The 22,238-nt window shown below is 55.2% G+C and overlaps 1 protein-coding gene across 1 annotated transcript; it reads right to left on the minus strand.

Moving 5' to 3' along the window:
• Positions 1-11,888: 11,888 nt before the first annotated feature.
• LOC142068993 (uncharacterized) lies at positions 11,889-18,600 on the minus strand. The gene is made up of 5 exons (XM_075119112.1): positions 18,567-18,600; positions 17,243-17,647; positions 15,569-15,646; positions 13,502-13,629; positions 11,889-13,140 (listed from the first exon to the last, which is right to left on the minus strand). The coding sequence occupies exons 1-5, from the start codon at positions 18,598-18,600 to the stop codon at positions 12,988-12,990; spliced, it is 798 nt and encodes a 265-aa protein (XP_074975213.1). The 3' UTR covers positions 11,889-12,987.
• Positions 18,601-22,238: the final 3,638 nt, after the last annotated feature.

Consider the following 22,238-nt stretch of genomic DNA (forward strand, 5'->3'; position numbering starts at 1 on the left):
ACAAGACGAGGCATTTCGAGGAGGGCACTGGTGTTTCTGGGAACCCAAACCTCTTTCCTTCGGGGCTCTTTGTGCACTGAGATCGCCCCTGCCTGCCTCCAGCAGCCACCACAAGCTGCTTGGCCCAGGATCCTCAAAAATTCAGGATCGGGACCCCTGTGCTGCCCAGCCCTGCAACAACCCATTCCCACCCCGATCTGAAACGGGTCTAGAGGCGGGTCGGACCCGGATATGGAGAAGGAGACTGCTCGGCTCTTTCCCTTCCCTCACTGCCAGTGTAGGTTTGAGCCCAACCCGCTTCCCACAGGAATGGTGGGGAGTCCTGATCCTGTGTCACCGCTGATATTTCTGCACTGTTGCTGCTGCATTTCCCCGTAGTCACGTTGACACTGTGCCTGGAAACCGTAGCTTCACCAGGAACTCGCACTGCCAAGCCACCGAGCGCTGCAAAGCTTGTGGGGAGGAAGAGAGAAAGGAGATCAAAGAGCCTCATGGCCACAGGCGCTCAGGGCTGCATCCTCCTTCTAGCCATCTGCAGAGACTTTGCTGAGTCAAAATTCAGACCACCACGTAGCTCCAAGACACGCCACTCAGACCAGGCGGGCATGTCATCCACTCTCCTCTGGCCAGTGACAACTCCTCCGGAGGATGGGTCAAGGAATCCTGCAGCGATTGGCTAACCTGCCCCCAGGGGAAAATTTCTTCCTGACCACAATATTAAAGAGGTTGAGTTCTGCCCTGAAGCATGAGAGTTATTTAATATTTAATATATATTTTAATGTATTTAACAGTGGGCTCTTCAATCGAGCAGAGAAAGCTCTAACACGATCCAGTGGCTGGAAGCTGAAGCTAGACAAATTCAGACTGGAAATAAGGTGTAAATTTTTAATGGTGAGAGTAATTAACCATTGGAACAATTTATCAAGGCTTGTGGTGGATTCTCCGTCACTGACCATTTGAAAATGAAGACTGGATGTTTTTCTATAAGATCTGCTCATTTGGGCAAGTTCTCTGGCCAGTGTTATCCAGGAAGTCAGATTAGATTATCATAATGGTCCCTTCCGGCCTTAGAATCTGTGAATGCGGAGATAGACTGTGGAACTCTCTGCCACAAGATCTCACTGGGGCCACAAGTTAGCAGTGTTTAGAGGAGGATCACACCTTGATTTGGAGAATGAGACTCTCCAGAGTTATAACAGGAAGGGGTTCACAATCGCTGTGGTTGGCAGGGCTATAAACTTTCCTGCATCTGGGCAGAAACCAACCTGTGACCACGAGGTGTCAGGCTGCCAGTCCATAACCCACAGCCACTGAGTTCGACTCACAGTCCCTGGCTTTTCTTCGCACTCACCCTCCCTCTTCCCCTCCTTCCTTCCACTCTCTCTCTGCCTGCCCCAGCTCTGAGGACGAGAAACTGGTGTTTCCTCTATGCTGCATCCCGCGAGGGCTCACGTGGCGGGTGGCGGTTTGCGTTTCACGCATGCATTTCCCCTTTCCCAGCCGGGCAGACTGACAACCCCACTGAGTCAGCCCCCGGCACCCCATGCGCACCCAACTCAGCCAGCCCCGGCGCGGATTGTCCCCTGTTACCCAATTTCTAGAGCCTGAAACGCCCCCAGTCATGGGGCTCCCTTAGGGGGAGGATTTCCCCAGAAACCGCCCCCCTCTGTCTCCTCCACTTCCCAGCCCTGGGGTCTCCCCCAGCCCTTCGCCCTCTGGCTCGGGGCCTTCAGCCTATCAACCCAGCTAGGAGATCTCTGGCCGTGTGCCACCAGTGGGAGCCTTGGATCAGACCCTTGGTCTGCAGATCTGAGCTAAGACAGCCTCAATCCCTGCCCACCCCCCACCCCACCCCCAGCCCCCTGCCCCTGGGAGCCAGGTCAGTGCAAGGCAGACCCACTACCCGGCCGCTCAGAGCTCTGACGGAGCCCCTGGGCTCGGCAGTTCCTGGATCTCTCAGTGGAGGAGAGGGGAGACCCTGTGTGTGAGGGGAGGCTACAAAGGGGGAGCCTGATCCTAATTCCGAGGGAGCTTAGGGGGAGGGGGGTGCATCCCCACACCCCAATCTCTTGGGGAGGGGAATTCTGCATGCTGCCTGATTTGGGGTTGGAGGGTGCAAGTTGGGGGCTTATTCTCAATGCTGGGATCTCAGTCCATTTACACCCCAATCCCATGGGGAAGGCATTGAAGCAGGGTGACCTCCCTGAGTCTGTGTTTGGGGGGACTACCCCAGATTGGGCCCCCATCCCAGCTCTGCAGGGTTTCCCGCATGTCTGTGTCTGGGGGGCACCTCCCCATTGAGATGCTGTGTCCAGAGTGCACCCTGATAAATGCTGGGGAGCTGGCTGAACCCCTAATTGTGGGGGGTAGCTTTCCTGGGGTGCATCACCCCTTGACGGCAGGATGGAGGCTCTGTGGAGTTCAGGGTAGGGAAGCCATCCAGATGTTGGCACCCCAGAGCTGGCTGCAAGAGATGAAACCAAATTTCATCCCAAAATTCCAAACTGATTTCATCTCGCAGAGTTCCAACTGAGCTAATTGTTGGGGGTTTTATTTTTAATTTGAAAAAAATATATAAATCAAAGGGTTTCTTCCATGTATGCAAAATGTGCCCATTTCAAAAGTGGCAGAAAGAAGGAAATACAATTTCCAGCCATTTCTTAAATGGGAAAAAGGCAAAGGAAATAAAAGGAACATAAAGGAAGGATAAAAAAAACCCCACAAAAAAGTAGGAAAAGCCAAAATAATCTCCAGAAAGATAAGAACAGGAAAAAGAAAAGAAAGAAAGAAAGAAAGAAAGAAAGAAAGAAAGAAAGAAAGAAAGAAAGAAAGAAAGAAAGAACCCGAAAAATATAATCTAATGCCAGCAAAATAATAATCATAAAATGAAGAACTCAGAAACTTGGGGGTGGAAAAGGAAAAGAAACAAACAAAACCTTTGAAAATATGAAAAAAAGGGTGAAAAAAAATTGGAAAAACTCAGAAATCTGAAAAAAATAGAAAAACCCTGAAACTTGAGAAAATTGAAGAATGGAAGGGGGGAAAAAAGACCAGCCTGAAAACATAAACAAACAAACGAGTGAAAAAAACAAACCAAGCCACCCCCAGTTAATCTGCACAAAACTAAAACTGAGAAACCAAGACAGCCAGACTTTACTACATTTCCTGTGTTGACTGCCCGGGCTTTTTGCATCATGCAGACAGACCCTGATTATTGTGGGTGTTACAGAGCAAATGAGACCTCATCCCCAGCTGAGATCAGGGCCCCGTTGTGCCGGGCGCTGCCCAGACACCCAGCGAGAGACAAGCCCTGCCCCAGCTGAGATCAGGGCCCCGTTGTGCCGGGCAGGCCTGGAGACTGACGTGTGGAATTAATGAAGCTATGCCCTTGGCCTCACTGAAATCTTGTGGCAGAGAGTTCCGCAGGCTACCTGCATACTTTGAGAGGAAATATTATTTCCTTTGATCTGGTTTCAAGTGCCCTCCTTTCAACACCATCAACTTTCTTTTGGTTCTTGTACCCTGAGACAAGGTGAATCTCACAGAACCCTACTGACCTCTCCTAACCCCACCCATTGTTTTGGGACCCTCTGTATTTGCTATGATTAAACGGCCCGTGGCTAGCAGAAATCTTCTCCCCATGTTGGGTCTTATAGACTGTGATCAAGCTACCTGTTATCCGGGCTGTGGGTGAGCTAAACAGATCAAGCGCCGGAAGGCAGCTCTCACAGACCTCAAGTCCTTTGCGCGGCTCTTATCTGAGCCCTTTCCAACTTAGCAAGAGCCTGTGTGAATGATGGACGCCAGAGAGTCTCCAGTAAGGATCTCCCCAAGGCTGTATACACTGGATCTTGGGGTACCCACCTGGTTAACCCCTGCCTCCAGTGAGAGGGAGTCTTGCTTACAGGAACTGGTGGTCAGTTCCCTAACCCCACCAGCCTTTCAACTTCTCAAGCCCCCTCCTCCGGGCTAGGCCAGTCCTGTCTCTGGCTTGCAAGTTAACAATAGGTGGAGCCCAGTCCCCGCACCCCTTTGCTGCGCTCCCCTGTGACATCCAGCCCTGACACTGGCTACTCACAGAGATCTGCCCCCGAAGGAGCCGCGGGCCCCCTCACTTTATGTCACCGCTCCTGTAAACCACACCACGAATCACAAGCGGGTTTGTTTCAGGAAGGACGGCGATTCCACTAGAAACAAGAAAGCGTGATCCGATTCTGCCCAAAACACCCCCGTTCATCATGGCACCTCCATGGGTGGGTTCAAAGCATCCTCTGTGTTATGCTGAAACAGTCTTTTGGCTTCATCCATACAGCTGGTGATCCCCGGGATGCTGCAATGTTCCTTTTATACCTCCACGTGGGATGTATTGTTGGCCATTGCCTTTGATGGTGTTCCCTTGACTGTTCAAGATCGGGGCAAAGGCAGCCAACTGAGCCTCAGATGACATCGCCGGCTAGCCAGGGATGGGTGGCAACTAGCCCCCTGCACTAACAAGCCCTGTAGACACCTTCTAAACTGAAGACCAGTTACAATGTTCCTTAAAAGCTACCTGTGCGCACATCACTCTATGATCCTGAACACGGCTAATTTCAGTAGAGACCTTATACGTTACACTTGATGGACAAACACCCGGTGAGCAAGGCATTTGATGGAGTGAGTTTGTCGGGTCTGAGACGAGCATTGCTTGCTTTGCCAAGAGGCCTTTATGTCACTGACACCACCTCCCTACGCCTGCTCTTAGCCACAACGTCGCGGACTGAAGTGCAGACGTAAGAGGTTGGGGTGAGATCTAAAACCCACATGCTTCAGGGCATCGCTCAAGTGCTTTCATACAGCGGTCAGGAAGAAATGTTCCCTGGGGGCAGTGTCATGGAGGTCACTCACGATTCGGGTGCCTCCTGCTGGCCTCTCTGGGGATTAGCTCTTGCCAGACCTGAGGCTCCCTTCTGACACTCGTCCGCACACCCAGCCACCTCTCCCTGCGACTCAGGGTTCTCGTTCTTCATGGCTTGGCCCTCTGACTAGGTCACTATAGTCCTCACCTTCTGGCATCCCAACTTCCCACTGGACAACTGTCCTAGACAGCCTTCTGCCCCACTGCCTGGTCTGTTCCACTTCCCCCGTGGCTGGTAGGGGAACCTGGGCCCACCCTTTACGCCAAGTTCCAGTCCAGGGACCTTACAGCCAGCAGCCAAGGTCTGCACAGCCCCTTACCTTGTTACGGTTTCCCCAGGCTGCTTTCTACTTTGCCTCTATCAGGCTCTTTCTCCACCCTCCTCTGGGTATGTCCTTCCCTCAGGGCCAGGACCCCAGGGCTTCTCTTCTCCCCCTGGTTCCTCGTCTCCCAGTCCACGGCTGGAGAATCACTCAAGGCAGCTCCTTCTGCCGCCAGCTTCCTGGCTCTGCCATAGCCCTGCCTGTTCCTTCTCAGCTGGGCTCTATTCCCAAATCAGGGGTTGCTTATCCTGCCTCATTCCCTCTCAAGTTAATCAGCCCACTTCTCAGCCTCCTTTACCCCATCCCAGTGGGTCTGGGGTGAACATCCCGTCATGGGCAAGTTATCTAGTCACTGCGTGGTGCCTTGAGCAACGCTGAGGGCCTTTGTGGTTTCTGGGATGTTTGATCTCCTTCTTCCCCACCAGGTTTGCAGTGCGTGGTGGTTTTGCAGCACCGGCTCATTGCAGAACTGCGGTTTGCGAGCTAAGCAGCAACATGACGAAGGGGAAAATCCGCCGCGGGGAGCATAAATAGCTCAGCTCCCACTGCAGGGCCTGGACCCAGAATTGTGCCAGCAGGCCGAGGATTGAGATCAAGCCTGATCGCTGAGCAGGTGAGTAGCTACGTGGAGGAGGCTGGATGTCTTTGGAGATCAGCTGCCTTCCCACTTGTTCCACTGCTAGGTCCTACTTGGAGCGTCCCCATGCAGAATCCAGGGAGGTTGTTGTCCCCGCTCTCAGGGATTAACTGTATCCACCTTCCCCATCTGGGGATGGCAGGGAAGAGTCCAATTCCCAGGTATGCCGGGTTCATCTCTCTGGTACACATCCAAGGCATTGCTTTGATGAGGGTGTCTCTCAACTCCTGGCTGCCTGTATTTCCTCCCTGACGTCAGGGATGGCTTTCTGTGCAAAGTCTCCCCCTTCCCCCCCACCCCCCACCCTGATTCTAGAAAAGCAGCTTTGTCAGGAAACCTTGCTCCGATTCCTGATTTGAGTCCGAAGGTACCTTGATTCTGGATAGTACAGGTTCAAAAATTGAGCTGGTCAATTTCTTTGCGACGGGAGCATTCGGTTGAAAAATACAGCGCCCGATTTCATCAGCGTCCGATTGTTTTGTGGGAACACGCTGATTTTGATGGCCTTTTCCACGGGAAGAAGTCAAAATGTTTCATTTCAATGTTAGCGAGACAAGGAGGGAGAGCTCATCTCTTTTATTGAACCAACTTCTAGGGCAGACATGGCTACCACAGCATTCCAGCGTTATCTCTTTATTTGGACACGTGTATGATAGCAAAATATTCATTTGCATGTTATTATACTTTAGATATTCTATTTAATATTATGTATAATCTAGTTACTAATAAGTAGAATAGAAAGATCAGAAGATAAAGACAAAATGAGGCTTGACAGCGGCTTTCATAGAATCATAGAATATCAGGGTTGGAAGGGACCTCAGGAGGTCATCTAGTCCAACCCCCTGCTCAAAGCAGGACCAATCCCCAATTTTTGCCCCAGATCCCTAAATGGCCTCCTCAAGGATTGAACTCACAACCCTGGGTTTAGCAGGCCAATGCTCAAACCGCAGAGCTATCCCTCCCCCCAAAATAAAACATCTTGACTAGAGCTGGTGAAATTTCTGGGCAAAATATTTTTCTGGTGGACAAAGCAGCTTCGGTGACCCCAAAACATTTAAGGGATTTGTGTCTATTTGGCTAAATTGTAAGAAAACGGGGGGAGAAAAACCTTTACATTGTTTGAAAAACATCCAAATGTCTCAGTTGGAGATTTTTTAAATGAAAATGTTTGGTTGCTGGTTTCTTTGGGTTGAAATAACTTTTCATTTAGAAACTCCCTGTGGCTTTGTTTTGAAAAACCCACCCCTTTAAAAAGCGCCCAAACTGGAACGAAACATTTCGCTTCTGGTCAACCCTAATGTTCCGCTTGCCTCCAAATAATTAGCACGGCGCTTAGTGACTTGATGATGTGCCAGAAATTTTACAAACTGCATTTTTTCATTCAGCCCAAAATAAATCCCCCCTCCCCACAATTGTCGGCAAACCGGGGGCGGGGGTGGGGGAGAAATCATTATTTGCCCTGATCTACTTTTGACCCTTTTGAAACAAAATAATTCGGTGGCCCCGAGATGAAATAGCTCGGCATTTTCATTTTGCGGGGAAGTTTGGCTTTTTGTTCCAATTCAGAACAATTCCCCCCCCCCCTTGCAAAATGTTAGGATTTCCCGTGGAATGGAAACACCCCATTCCCAACCAGCTCTAGTGGACTCAGGGCCAGATTCTGACCTCTGTGAATCCAATGTAAATCCGGAGTGATCCCACTGATATCAATGGAGTCAGGGCTGGATTCTGATCTCAGTGACCCCGGTGTAAATCCGGAGTGATCCCACTGATATCAATGGAGTCAAGGCTGGATTCTGATCTCAGTGACCCCGGTGTAAATCCAGAGTGACCCCAATGGAATCAGGGCTCAATTCAGATCGAGGGTCAATGTGGAGTGAAGCTATCTCCCCGCACGTGGCATTCCCACTCGAGGTTTCCTGTGTATCACTCTATTATCTGTCTCTCACACTCTTCCCATCCCTCACTCCCTGGAGGGTTCCCTCTCTCAACAATCTCCTCCTCCCACGCTCTCTCCTCTCTCTCTATCAGTCCATCTGCCTCCCACCCCAGCTCGCTCTTTATCCCTCTCACTGGGTTTCCTCTCCCAGGTAAAGCCTCCTCAGACACGCTGATCCTACACATCTCGATGGCTCCCAGGCTTGCAGGGCATCTCTGGAGGACAGTGGGGCACAGTTGCCTTCTCCTCCTGCTGCTTTCCAGGGCTGTTACCTCCATCCAATGCCAACCTGAGCCATCAGGTAACCGAGAAGCCGATTGCTCTGTTGAAACTTTCAACCTTCTTCCAGCACATTGATTATTGATGTCACTATCCCATCAACACGGATCGCCAACAGGATCTGAACCTAGGACCTCCATCAGAGCCTTTTACCACTTGAGCTAAAAGGGCTACTCCATTTGAGAGCAGAAGTAGTAGGTTGTTATCCTCTAGTCTATATGGGACATGCACACTGTAACCTGTGCTAAACCAGTGTGGCCCTCTGGTTCCCTCTAGTGGCTGAACCACATAGAGGTTGATAAATCCGCTACAGGATTTGGTGTTACACAGATGGCTCTTTTAGCTCAGGCATTACAGGTGCATGCTCTCCACAGAGCTGAGGAGAGAACCCAGGAGTCCTGGCCCCCAGCCCCCACCTGCTGTAACCTACCAGACCCTCCACCCCTCCCAGAGCCGGGGAGAGAACCCAGGAGTCCTGGATCTCAGCCCTCCACCTGCTCTAACCTACCAGACCCTCCACCCCTCCCAGAGCCGGGGAGAGAACCCAGGAGTTCTGACTTCCAGCCCGCCACCTGCTCTAACCACTAGACTCCACTCCCCACGCAGAGCTGGGGATGGAGCCTGGGTATTCTGAATGCCCTGTCTACATCACGTTCCCACTCATAGCCCCACAGCCCTGCCACCTCGTGCTCTCCTCTCTCACACGCCGGTCCCTGTCTGCTCCCCCTTCTAGGCGCTGGCGATTGCCCCCATGCCCACTGTTCTGTGCCCAGGGGCAGCTCCTTGCGCGTCCCGCTTCACCTGCCCGCCACCCTGGACCTTTACAAGTGGCACAATTCCACGCTGACATGGGACCACGTCTACACCTTCATCAACGGGACGTCACACCAGCTGCTGCGTTCCTTCCAAGTGCGGGTCTCTGTGTCCGGGGGCGACTTCGCGGTGCAGGGCGTACACAGCGGGGACGGGGGTGTCTACATGTTCCAAGATCTGGATGCGACGTGCCTGGCCCGGCTCCATCTGGTGGTGTTGGGTAAATTCAGCCCAGGGGGCGGCTCAGCATCATTGTTTGCTCGGAGGGTTTGGTGAGGGGTGGGGGAATTTTCCATCTCAGTCGGGGGGTGGAGCAACCCAATGCACTCCCCTGAATGAAAACGTAAAATGCCCACCACCGGTTCGTCCCGAAACTTCTGTGAGGGCCAGGGACCGCACTGCCCCATCTTGTGAAGCTACTAGAGCAAACTGACGATGCCTCAAAACTTTTCAGAGAAATGTATCATTGGACAACAGTGATCAGGAACAGGGGGGCCTCGGTCCGAGATGGAATTTCTGGGAGAAGGAGCAAGAACTCAGACTAGCCAATAGGGCTGGAGGTTAGGGCACGCACCATGAGATGCAAATTAACTTTTTCCATAAAAGTTTTTCCTAGTAGCCAGCCTTGGAACAAACTTCCTTCCTCTCTCTGTTTGCAGAACCTGTGGATTGGAGATGGTACCTGCTCCTTCTCATTCCAGTTTCGGCGGTTCTAGCCCTTGTGGGCTGGAAGCTAAAGGACGTGTGGGCGAGGATAGCCGTGGGCGACCAAGAAGGTGAAGACAGAAGGCTGTAGATGTGACCAGGGATCCCCCAAAATCAGCCTGTCGCTGTTTGTGTGTGTTGGGGACACAGAGGTCTCCCCACCACTCCCTTAATTATCCACAGTGCTGAAGGCTGGTCTCCGTAGGAGTTCTACCCGGGTAACACACGCAGTGGTGAATCCACAGCTGTGTGTGCATAGTCACACACTTCCAGTAGCGCTGGTGCAAGCTGAGCCATGCCTCCGTGCATGGTGCATTGCATCGTGGGTAGTTAACCCAGGTGCTCCATGGCCCACTGGGTAAATTTTGCACTAGATTGTGGGATAGTTCCAGGAGGCCAGCGGGGGTTGCCTCCATGCTGTATCCCAGAATTCACCAAGGTAATTTTTGCACTGCATTGTGGGACACTTCTCAGAGGCCCAGAGTACCCGTGAGAAAAGGGATCAAAGGACCACAGTTTCCCCCTGCCCGCCTTCCCCATATCCCAGAATTCACTTGGTGTGCATGCCACTTCCAAACTGATCTCTGAACATGGAGCTCCAGGTCCTACTGAAACAGTAAACCAGTGCTGGCATAGTGGAGTGCCCACAGTGTGGTGGTGGTCTCTAGAGTCATGCAAGCCAAAATACCCCTTGGGATGTTGACTCTGAGCCCTAATGATGGTACTTGACATATCAACATGCTTAAGGGGTTGGTAAACTTCATTTGAGAGGGAGGCTGACCTTGTGTTACAGGACTGTAGTCTATCCCCAGTTCTGCCATAGCCTCCCCGTGTAACCATGGGTAGTTACTGCATTGCTCAGTGCCTCAGTTTCCCCCTCTGTAAAATGAGGATAATAAGCCTTTCGTGTATTTAGATGATAAGCCTTGCAGGGTAAAGACTGTCAGTAAGGCTCTAGGGCATCTGGTACAATGGCTGATCTTGGTTGGCGTTACTGTAATATAAATAATAAGGGAGAGAGAACATTGTCATCACAGAAGATGCAAATTGCCCCTCAATGGGGCCTGGCCACCACACTGCCCTGCTCAGATCGGCTTGTGATGCAGAGTGTGACAGTGCACTCCATCGGATTTTATGAAAATATGCTAATGAGTGTGAATATAATGTAACTGGAATATGCTTCAGGCAAAAGATCTCTTGTAAGGTATCATTACAAAGCTTATAATCTACTGAGTGTGGTCATCCTATTTGTATGACTGTATCATTCTTGTATCTGAAACTAGAAATATGAAATATAACTCTGAGGTCCTATTGTAATTATGCAAAGTGTGGGCCATCAATGGTGGCTTGGAATCTTGATGACTCCCATTAACCAGGACAATTGACTGTAGATGGCTCTGTTTACTTGCAAGCCTTCCTGTGAGTCACGCTGGGAAGAATGAAGGCTTCGGGGTCTCACAGGACATGTGACCATGTCACCTGGTACTGGAATCCATCTTAAACCTGGGACTTTTCCATTTAGAAGGAGGGGTGAGGACCCAATGAGACAAAAGATTCCCGCCTTGTGCCAAAGGTATATAAGGGGGTGGAACAGAACAAGGCGGCTGCAGTAATGAGAAATCCCCCAGTTACCACCTGAGCTGGAACAAGGACTGTACCAGGGAAATGACTGGGCCCAGACTAGAAAGGAGTCTAGTCTGTGAAAGAAGCTTCTTGGAACATCTCTGAGGGTGAGATTTTATCTGTATTCGGTTTCCTACTGTATTAGGCTTAGACTTGAGTGTTTTTATTTATTTTTCTTGGTAACTTACTTTGTTCTGTCTGTTATTACTTGGAACCACTTAAATCCTACTTTTAATAAAAGTGATTAATAAAATCACTTTTGCTTATTACTTGACCGAGAGTAAGTAATTAATGCCTGGGGGAGCAAACAGCTGTGCATATCTCTCTATCAGTGTTATAGAGAGCGGACAATTTATGAGTTTACCCTGTATAAGCTTTATACAGAGTAAAACAGATTTATTGGGGGGTTGGAGCCCACTGGGAACTGGGTATCTGGGTGCTGGAGACAGGAATACCTGCTAAGTGGCTTTCAGTTAAAGCCTGCAGCTCTGGGGGACATGGTTCAGACCTGGGTCTGTGTTTGCAGCAGACTAGCATGTCTGGCTCAACAAGGCAGGGTTCTGGAGTCCCAGGCTGGCAGGGAAAACGGGCTCAGAGGTAATCTCAGCACATCAGGCGGCAGTCCCAAGGCGGTTTCTGTGACCCAACCCGTCACACAAAGCACTTCAAAGGATGTGGCTGCAACGTGTATTTATTATGCACTGAAGCGTAAAGAAAAGTCTGTGTGATACAGTCATTAAGACCAACCGTTGAAATTCAGTGTCACTTATTTATACGGCCACATACAATCTTGCTTGATGTATACTGCATAGGTCTGCAAACAGAACAAGCGCTGAGAATAAAGGAAATTCCATCTGAGAGATGCTCTACTAACGATGAGATGAATGCTTGCTGCCAGTGGGTTAAAGATAACAAACACACTTCCAATTATGAACATAGACCTATACGTTTCAACCAGTGTAAAATGCAGGGATGCTTTCAAAGATGTCAGGGATGATTTTAAGGCCAGAAGGGAAAATGAAGTCATCTAGTCTAACCCCGGCCAAATAACTCCTCCCAGTGGTTATCAGAGGGAATTTTTGTCTGGTCCCTGGATCCAAATCTCACTGGTGACCCAAACAGGATGTGGGGTGACTACAAAATGCAAGAAGATCCCATGTGATATTATGCTTAAAGCTTGGGCAGCTTTAGTCTGCAGTGGGAAATGCGAGGGGGAAATGAAAATGAGGAAGAAAGTGTTGGCTAATGTATCACGCTCTTCTCTTCCGTGATAAAAGCGAAGGAGGGTGGGGGATGGGAAATTCCAGCTTCGGTGGATCCACCGGTCTGAGCTAGCTTCAGCGACAGGACGCCAAGTAACACCAGCTGGGAATTTGGTGTGTTTGTCTCTAACGGAGCAATATTGATTCACACCTGCAGGGATCTGGCCCCATTGATTGCAATGAAGCGACGGCTGAGTCACCCCTGCTGGGGGTCTGGCCGCACTGACTCCAGCAAAGCGACACACATTTACACCAGGTGGGGCTCTCACCGGGGAGCTTGACGTCTGTTCTTTCTCGTCTCATCAGCCCCTTCCAATCTTAAACGAAAGACCGTTCAGGCAGAGAGCATGCAGGCTTGCACTGGACTTCACCACAGTGTCTCAGGTTACTAAGCAGTGTGGCAGCAACCGGTGGAACTCACTGCTGCAGGAACACAATTCCACCTAATGATGACGGTAAGTGTGGGTTTGAGAGGAGAAACGGCAGCACGTGTGTGCAATCATACAGCAGGATCAGAAACTTAGGCTGGCATATAATTCCTCTGAGCCATCTGGTATGGGCATCTCTTGGAGGACGTATATCGTTGACAGTGTCGTGACGGTTGCAGCAGCATCTGTGGGTGAACCTGTCCCCGAGGTGTCCTTGTTTCTCATGGACAGAACATACTGGGGAAGGGAATCACAGTGTGAAGTTGACTCTGATCATTCAGCGGGCGACAGGGAGTGTTTCCAAGTAGGAGCCCAGTTAGTGGGTGTGGTAGGGGGCGTTAAGGGGCAGAGGCCATGTTAAGCTACCTTTCCACTCATAGATATGAGGACGGACACACACAGAGAGAATCCAGTGTGATTCACGAGGGCAAATGTGGTGTGAGACGTTCCCTCCAGCAGGGGGCAGTGTTATTTCTCTCACTCACACCCACACACACACGTGTTCAAGGCATGTATAACATATTTCCTCCAGCAGGGGGCAGCATTCACACACACACAGACACACACACACACACGAAAGGGGGGAGAACCCGCTCACCTCGCCCACGATCAGCACCAGGAGGCAGAGAACCAGGCCCGCTAGGCACAGCCGGACAGCATTGGGCATCACAGCTCTCCCTCCATCCAGCGTGGCCCATACCGGGGCGAGGGGCGGCGCTGTGTCCCCTGCAGAGAGGAAACCAAATTCAGAGCCCTGCTCAACAGCACAGCCCTAGGGCTCACCGACACCCGCCCCCCTCCGCACACACCCGCCTGCCTGTCACGGGATTGGGGGCGGGGGGGTCAAGCATGGATCACCCCGGCCCTCAATGTCATGACGCCGCACAGGAGAGCTGGGATCTAAGCCGAGAAGCCTGGACCAGGAACCTCCACTGACCCACACGATCAGGACTGTTTTGCAGTGCGGACGGGGCTCAGGCCCCAAGACAGAAGGTCTGCGCAGCACAGGGCGGCCGCGTGAGCACGGCTGGGAGCCCCGTGGCCAACCACCATAAGGCCAGATTGAGCAGGCAACTCCCAGGCCGCAAGCCCCGGGGCCCACAGATCCGGGTTCACAGTGCAGGGTAGACGTAACATAAGAGGGGCTGGAGCGGAGGCCCGGGACGCAGGGCCCCAGGGGGCGAAGTTGGGAACCGGAGGCCTGGGGAAAGAATCATAGAATCATAGAACATCAGGGTTGGAAGGGACCTCAGGAGGTTCTAGTCCAACCCCCTGCTCAAAGCAGGACCAACCCCAACTAACTCATCCCAGCCAGGGCTTTGTCAAGCCGGGTCTTAAAAACCTCTAAGGAAGGAGATTCTACCACCTCCCTAGGTAACGCATTCCAGTGTTTCACCACCCTCCTGGTGAAAAAGTTTTTCCTATTATCCAACCTAGACCTCCCCCACTGCAACTTGAGACCATTACTCCTCGTTCTGTCATCTGCCACCACGGAGAACAGTCTAGATCCATCCTCTTTGGAATCCCCTGTCAGGTAGTTGAAAGCAGCTATCAAATCCCCCCTCATTCTTCTCTTCTGCAGACTAAACAATCCCAGTTCCCTCAGCCTCTCCTCATAACTCATGTGTTCCAGACCCCTAATCATTTTTGTTGCCCTCCGCTGGACTCTTTCCAGTTTTTCCACATCCTTTTTGTAGTGTGGGGCCCAAAACTGGACACAGTACTCCAGATGACGCCTCACCAATGTTGAATAGAGGGGAATGATCACGTCCCTCAATCTGCTGGCAATGCCCCTACTTATACAGTCCAAAATGCCATTGGCCTTTTTGGCGACAAGGACACACTGTTGACTCATATCCAGCTTCTCGTCCACTGTCACCCCTAGGTCCTTTTCTGCAGAACTGCTGCCTAGCCATTCGGTCCCTAGTCTGTAGCGGTGCCTGGGATTCTTCCGTCCTAAGTGCAGGACTCTGCACTTGTCCTTGTTGAACCTCATCAGATTTCCTTTGGCCCAATCCTCTAATTTGTCTAGGGGTATGTCTACAATACGAAATTAGGTCGATTTTATAGAAGTCAATTTTTAGAATTCAATTTTATACAGTCGATTGCGTATGTCCACACTAAGCGCATTAAGTCAGTGGAGTGCGTCCTCACTAAGCCCTTTAGATTGACGGAACGGGGTTGGTGTGTGGACGCAGTCATTTTTAAATCGACCTAATGAGGCTAAATTCGACCTAACGCCGTAGTGTAGACCAGGGCTAGGTCCCTCTGTATCCTATCCCTACCCTCCAGCATATCTACCTCTCCTCCCAGTTTAGTGCCATCTGCAAACTTCCTGAGGGTGCAATCCACACCATCCTCCAGATCATTTATGAAGATATTGAAGTGCCTTGGGGCACTCCGCTTGATACCGGCTGCCAACTAGACATGGAGCCATTGATCACTACCCGTTGAGCCCGAGGATCTAGCCAGCTTTCTGTCCACCTTACAGTCCATTCACCCAGCCCATACTTCTTTAACGTGCTGGCAAGAATACTGTGGGATGCGACACAGAGCCAGGAACAGAGCCGAAATCCCCTGAGTCCCAGCTCGGTGCTGTAACACCAAGACCTGCCCCCTCCGCCCCCCCCCCCCCCCACTGTGCACCTCTGTTCTCCTTCCTCACCCTGCAGTTCGGTGCTGCTGGCAGGTGCTGGCGAGGTGGGAGGCAGGACGGTGGTGGGGTCTGTAGGGAGACTGGGGTCTGTAGGGAGAGAAGCCAGAGCAGGGTGGGTGAGGGGGTTGGCTGGAGGGAGGGATCCCCTGCCGGGCTCTGAGTTCAACTCTGCACTGGCAGGGCCTCCCCAGGGAGCGGACTAGAGGCCGTGACAGGGGTGGGGGGCAGCACCATGGGACAGGGGCTGGCCAGGGTAGGAGAGTAGGGCGGGATGGCAGCTTTGCAATGGGATCCGTGGGGACAGCTGGGATGCCAGATCCCTGGCGGGGGTGAGATCCCTATGCGGGGAAGGATCAGAGATATAGGATCCCTGATAGGGGGTGGGATCCCCATATTATGTGGGGGAACAGGGTTACAGGATCCCACGGGGGATGGGGGTGAGGATAGGAAGCAGGGAATGGGGGAGGGACGGGAACACGAGGGGGAGGGGAGGGGTTGCAATGTGGGATCCAGTGGGGACTGGAGAAAGCAGATGGGGTAGGGGTTGGGCCATAGGGGGTGGGGGAGGGGCTGGGACGTGGGATCCCATGGAGGGTGGGGGAGGGAAGGGAATGGGTGTGGGGTTGGGACGCGGGATCCCATGGGAGGACGGGGGAGGGGAGGGAACGGGGGAGGGGTTGGGACGCGGGATCCCATGGGAGGACGGGGGAGGGGAGGGAACGGGGGAGGGTTCGGACGCGGGATCCCATGGGAGGACGGGGGAGGGGAGGGAACGGGGGAGGGGTTGGGACGCGGGATCCCATGGGAGGACGGGGGAGGGGAGGGAACGGGGGAGGGGTTGGGACGCGGGATCCCCTGGGAGGACGGGGGAGGGGAGGGAATGGGGGAGGGGTTGGGACGCGGGATCCCATGGGAGGACGGGGGAGGGGAGGAAACGGGGGAGGGGGTGGGACGCGGGATCCCCTGGGAGGACGGGGGAGGGGAGGGAACGGGGGAGGGGTTGGGATGCGGGATCCCATGGGAGGACGGGGGAGGGGAGGGAACGGGGGAGGGGGTGGGACGCGGGATCCCATGGGAGGACGGGGGAGGGGAGGGAACGGGGGAGGGGGTGGGACGCGGGATCCCATGGGAGGACGGGGGAGGGGAGGGAACGGGGGAGGGGTTGGGACGCGGGATCCCATGGGAGGACGGGGGAGGGGAGGGAACGGGGGAGGGGTTGGGACGCGGGATCCCATGGGAGGACGGGGGAGGGGAGGGAACGGGGGAGGGGTTGGGACGCGGGATCCCATGGGAGGACGGGGGAGGGGAGGGAACGGGGGAGGGGTTGGGACGCGGGATCCCCTGGGAGGACGGGGGAGGGGAGGGAACGGGGGAGGGTTGGGACGCGGGATCCCATGGGAGGACGGGGGAGGGAAGGGAATGGGGGAGGGGTTGGGACGCGGGATCCCATGGGAGGACGGGGGAGGGGAGGGAATGGGTGTGGGGTTGGGACGCGGCATCCCATGGGAGGACGGGGGAGGGGAGGGAACGGGGGAGGGGGTGGGACGCGGGATCCCCTGGGAGGACGGGGGAGGGGAGGGAACGGGGGAGGGGTTGGGGAGGGGCTGAGCTGCGGGGGACGGGGCAGGGGTCGGCCGGCGGGATCCCGCCCCGGCTCTCCCCGCCCGCCCCCACCCCGGTTACCTGCGGCGGGGGCGGGGGCGGGGGCGGGGGCCAGGGTCAGGTTGACCTCGGCCGCGGCCTGCACGTCCAGGCCCAGCAGGCTGACGCGGTAGATGCCGGCGTCCTCGGGCCGGGCGTCCCGCAGCAGCAGCGAGGCCTCGCGGGGGCCCAGGCCGGCCCGGCCCTCGTAGCCCCGGCCGCGCTCCAGGGCCAGGCGGCAGGACAGGCGCCAGGGGGCCGCCCCGCCGCAGCCCCGGGCCGCCAGCAGCAGCACCAGGCGGCCCGTGGGCTGGAAACGCCAGCGCACCTGGAAGACAGGGGGCGGCGGGGCCGGGAGCCGCAGGGCGGCGGGGAGCAGGGCCGTGCCCCCGGGGACCGCGGCCACCGGGCCAGCCGGCACGGCCAGCAAGAGCGGGGAGCAGCCGCCTGCCGGGAGAGGCAGCGGGAGTGCCGGGGGTGGGGGGGGGCGCTGTGCGGGCCCCCCACGTCCCCTCTAGGCTGCTCCCCACGGCCCCCGCCGCCCGGCCCCCCCCGCTGCCCCCCCCCGCACCCTCACCCCCGGCTCCCCCGCGTCCCCCGCACCCAGCCCCCCGCTGCCCCCCCCGCACCCTCACCCCCGGCTCCCCCACGTCCCCGCACCCAGCCCCCCGCTGCCCCCCCCCGCACCCTCACCCCCGGCTCCCCCGCGTCCCCCGCACCCAGCTCCCCGCTGCCCCCCCCCGCACCCTCACCCCCAGCTCCCCCACGTCCCCCACACCCAGCCCCCCGCTGCCCCCCCGCACCCTCACACTGGGCCCCCGCGTCCCCCACACCCAGCCTCCCATGACCCCGTCGCCCGGCCCCCCGCTGCCCCCCGCTGCCCCCCCCCGCACCCTCACACTGGGACCCTACGTCCCCCACACCCAGCCTCCCACGGCCCCGTCGCCCAGCCCCTTACTGCCCCACCCGCACCCTCACACTGGGCTCCCCCGCACCCCCACCACACAGCCCCTCACTGCCTCACCCACACCCTCACACTGGGCTCCCCCGCACCCCCACCACACAGCCCCTCACTGCCTCACCCACACCCTCACACTGGGCCCCCCACAGCTGCCACAGCACCACCACAGCCCCCCCACACTGTGCACCCTGCACCCCCACCTCCCCACCACACACCGCCCCCCCAACATGCCCAACTGTACCCTGGTACTGTGCCCCCCCTTCTTTCTTGAAGTAACCAAAATATTTTTCGCTTTCACACTCGTCCCTTTTTTCCTTCCCATCTTCCCCCATCCTCTCCCCACAGCCATCTCTCTCCCTCCCCCGTAGAAGCAGCATCCTCCCCCAAAAAAACCCTTTTGCTCACCCACAAAGACCCAGAGCAGGAACACCCCGACCATCTCGCCTGGGGCCAGCTCCCTGCACCACCGTGACCCAACACCACCACTAGCCTTCCCCGCCTCCTCGCCGGTCCACAAAACCTGCCTTGACTCTCACATCCTCCCACACGCGAGAAGACGCCTGGAGCCAGGGCCGGCTGGATGGAGCCAGGGTTTCCGCTGGGTGTCTCTTCTCCCCCCCGCCCTGTTCTCCCATCTCGTGCTCCTTTCAAATGTGGAAATGAATTATGCCCCCACCCCGGGCTGGACAGCGGCACTGACTGGAGCTCCGGGGGGAGCGCCTGGGTTCAACAGGCAACAATGACCTGAAAGCTCAAGGTCGCTCACCCGATGAGGCTGGTTCTGCTTCCAGCATGATTGGGCAGTTATTGGTGGCAGCGGTGGGGAACTACTTGCCTAAGCCAACGTCAGCTGCAGCCACTAGGGGGCAGCAGGGTAGCACCCCACCCCCCTCAGGGGGTCTGATATTCCACCCAGTAGATGGTGTGAAATTTAGAACTGGTGCCCTCTAAAGGGGAAAAACCCTTCTCTGCTTCTCTGGGCAAACCAGTTCCCCCCACCCGCCCCGGGGCTGGGTCAGAACGGACGACCCCTAGAGGGGAGAGACCCCATGTCCCAATCCCCGGGCATCTCAGTCCGGATATTCCCTGGCATTGCCCCTGCCACAGCTGCATCCCAGATGGGTCTGTCTGGCCTCGTCCCAGGTGCAGTATGGGACGATGCAGCTCAGGCAACGGCCACTAGGGGGCGAGATCCAGCTGTTGGAACCTGCTGTCACATCTGTTCTGCGCAGAGCATAGAACCCAATGTGCCCAGCCATTATGACCCCCCCGCAATAGAACCAGCATCCCCAGTACACCCACACCGAGCCAGGCTGGGAGCACCCTGGGTGGTCAGGATGTGGGGGTGTGGGACACAGCTGGAGGGGAGTTCTAGGGGGCGCTGGGTGCGGCAGAGTGGGGGTTATGGGGCCATGCTTCTCATTCTGGGGGGGCTTTACCCAGGCAGGGTCATGGAGGTGCGGGCTCTGCCCTATGTTGGGAAGGTGGCAGGTAAGGAGGTGGGTATACAGGGAGGTATTAGGATGTCTAGGCAGTATACTGGGGGGTACAGGTGTATTGGGGTGTGCTGGGAATAGCCAGGGGGAATCAGGGGATGTATTGGGGTATACCAGAGTGCTATGGGGTCTACAGGGAATGTATTAAAATATAAAGGAGGATGGGATATGGGGCCTTTCCCCTGTAGAGGGCGCTGGCTGGCTCAAGGGGGATTGGAATGGGACACTGGGCCTTTCCCCTCTGTGGGGCACCATCTGTGATCCGGGCCCACAGTTGGGGGTCGGCTGGCTCAGGGAGGCAGGGAATGGGACACAGGGCCTTTCCTCTCTAGGGGGCACTGGCTGTGATCTGACCCCATGGTGGGGGACTGGCTGGCTCAAGGAGGCTGGGAATGGGAGACGGGACCTTTCCACTCTAGGGGGCACTGTTCTGATCCAGCCCCAGGGTGGGGCAATGGCTGGCTCAGGGAGGCAGGGAATGGGACACAGGGCCTTTCCTCTCTAGGGGGCACTGGCTGTGATCTGACCCCATGGTGGGGGACTGGCTGGCTCAAGGAGGCTGGGAATGGGAGACGGGACCTTTCCACTCTAGGGGGCACTGTTCTGATCCAGCCCCAGGGTGGGGCAATGGCTGGCTCAGGGAGTGGGGAATGAGCTATGGGGCCTTTCCCTGCTAATCAGTTCTAATCTCATATCATCAGCTGGGTAAAACCGTCCCCCATCCCCTATCGCCCCCTAGTGGCTGCAGCTAATCAATGGCACACACCGTCCCCCCTGGGGTCCCACTATGAGTTACTCACCCTGAGTCTTTCCCCAGCTCCCAGCGCCTGCCCCCTCCTGCATCGCTTTGTCGCCCGGGGCTCGACGGCCGTCATCCCGCTCCGGCTGCCCCGGGGGAGCGTTGCCCTGTGCAGAGTGAATGCCCACAGGCCCCGCTGCGACTGGCTAATGGTGCTGATCCGGGGCCGTCTATACTACTTCCTGCGGGCCTTCAAGGGCCACCTCATCCTCCACACATCGGGCCTCGTGGTGCAGGAGATGAAGAGAGACATGGAGGGGGAGTACTGGGTCCTCTCGGGGAAGAACAGAACCTGCCTGGCCCGCATCCTCTTGACGGCTGTGGGTGAGTCTCTTTCTGGGGGGCGCTGGTTCTGGTCCAGGCTGGGAGGCGGAGGGGGCACTGGCTGGTTCAGGAAGTGGGCCTTGGGGCATTTCCCCTCTAGGGGGTGCCGGCTTTAATCCGGCCCCAGATCAAGTAATGACACGAAGAGGTGTGATATCAGTTGGTGGGTCTGAGCGCCCTGGTACCCAAACCACAGCTATTCCCAGGCTGGCAGCCCCAGTAGTGAAGCTGAGGACAGGCAAACGAGTGGGGCACCGGGACATGGAGCCTTGGGCAATGGCTGTGGACGACTGGGTTCAAGGCTGTGCTCTGCCGCGTGGCCTAGCAAAAGTCCCCTCCTTGAGCCTCAGATCCCCCTTCCATCCTTTGTCTGTCTAGACTTTGTAGCAGGGACTGTCTCTCCCTGGGTGTCTGGTGCAAAGGTGCCCTGATGTCAGACTTCTAGGAACTATAATAATTGTGGCTCAAAGAAACCAAACCACTCCTGTAAACTGGGGGATTTTTGGTAGGGGGGGCAGGGGCAGAAGGAAATCTGCCCATCCACTGACCCTACTGTGGGTAGACACAGACCTGAATCTCAGCCTCTAATGGTTCTTCAGGGTGCTTGTAATAGCAATACCCCGACTGGCCATGAGGGGGTGACAAACACCCACAGAGCTAGAACCAGGTGAGCCGACTTCTCCCTTAACCCGCTGCTCTTGCAATTCCAGGGCCGCTGTTTTTCTACCGGTTTCTCCTTGTCATCCCTGGCCTACTGTTCATGGCTGTGCTGGTGCTGATGTGGGACTGGCTTATAAAGGTCCGTGCTCACCCATTCACCACTGAGGGGCAAAGACATGGGCCGGTGATCGCTGATTCATAGCTGGCTGTAACCCCAGCAAGACGTCCACGTGAAACACACCAGCACAGCCTGATAATCTAGAGCCGCACCCACCACCCATCCAGCCAGAGCCCTCTCCTATGACACCGAATGGGCACACTACCTCTTCCACCCCATGTTCAATCACTTGTAAATATCTCAACTTGTACATTTCTAGGATAGTTGATTTTTAAAATACTGAATCAGTAACCAATTGGTTTGGTTGTTTCTTGGTCCAGTTTTTTTTAAATAAAGTCTTTGTTTTTAAATATAAAAAACGTGGAAAAAATAAAAAGGTTGTAAAAAGTTTGTACTGGTGGAACTCCATGCCACAAGATTAGCTCGACAGATAGATTTGGAGAAATTGGATGGCTGGATGAAATGGGATGTATCTGGATTAGAGGGAGGGGTGTGTGATCATGGATGGATCGCAGCATATGGGTTGGAGGGACGGATAGGGAGGTATATCTGAGGATTGATGGATGGATGGATATGTATGGGGAGAAAGGTGTGGGGGGATGTCTGTATGTGCATATGGGTGGAGGGAGAGAGAGGTATGTATGGGGATGGATGGATTGATATATGTGGGGTAGAGATGG

This window comes from Caretta caretta, chromosome 14, assembly GCF_965140235.1.
Source record: "Caretta caretta isolate rCarCar2 chromosome 14, rCarCar1.hap1, whole genome shotgun sequence".
NCBI classification, from domain to species: Eukaryota; Metazoa; Chordata; order Testudines; family Cheloniidae; genus Caretta; species Caretta caretta.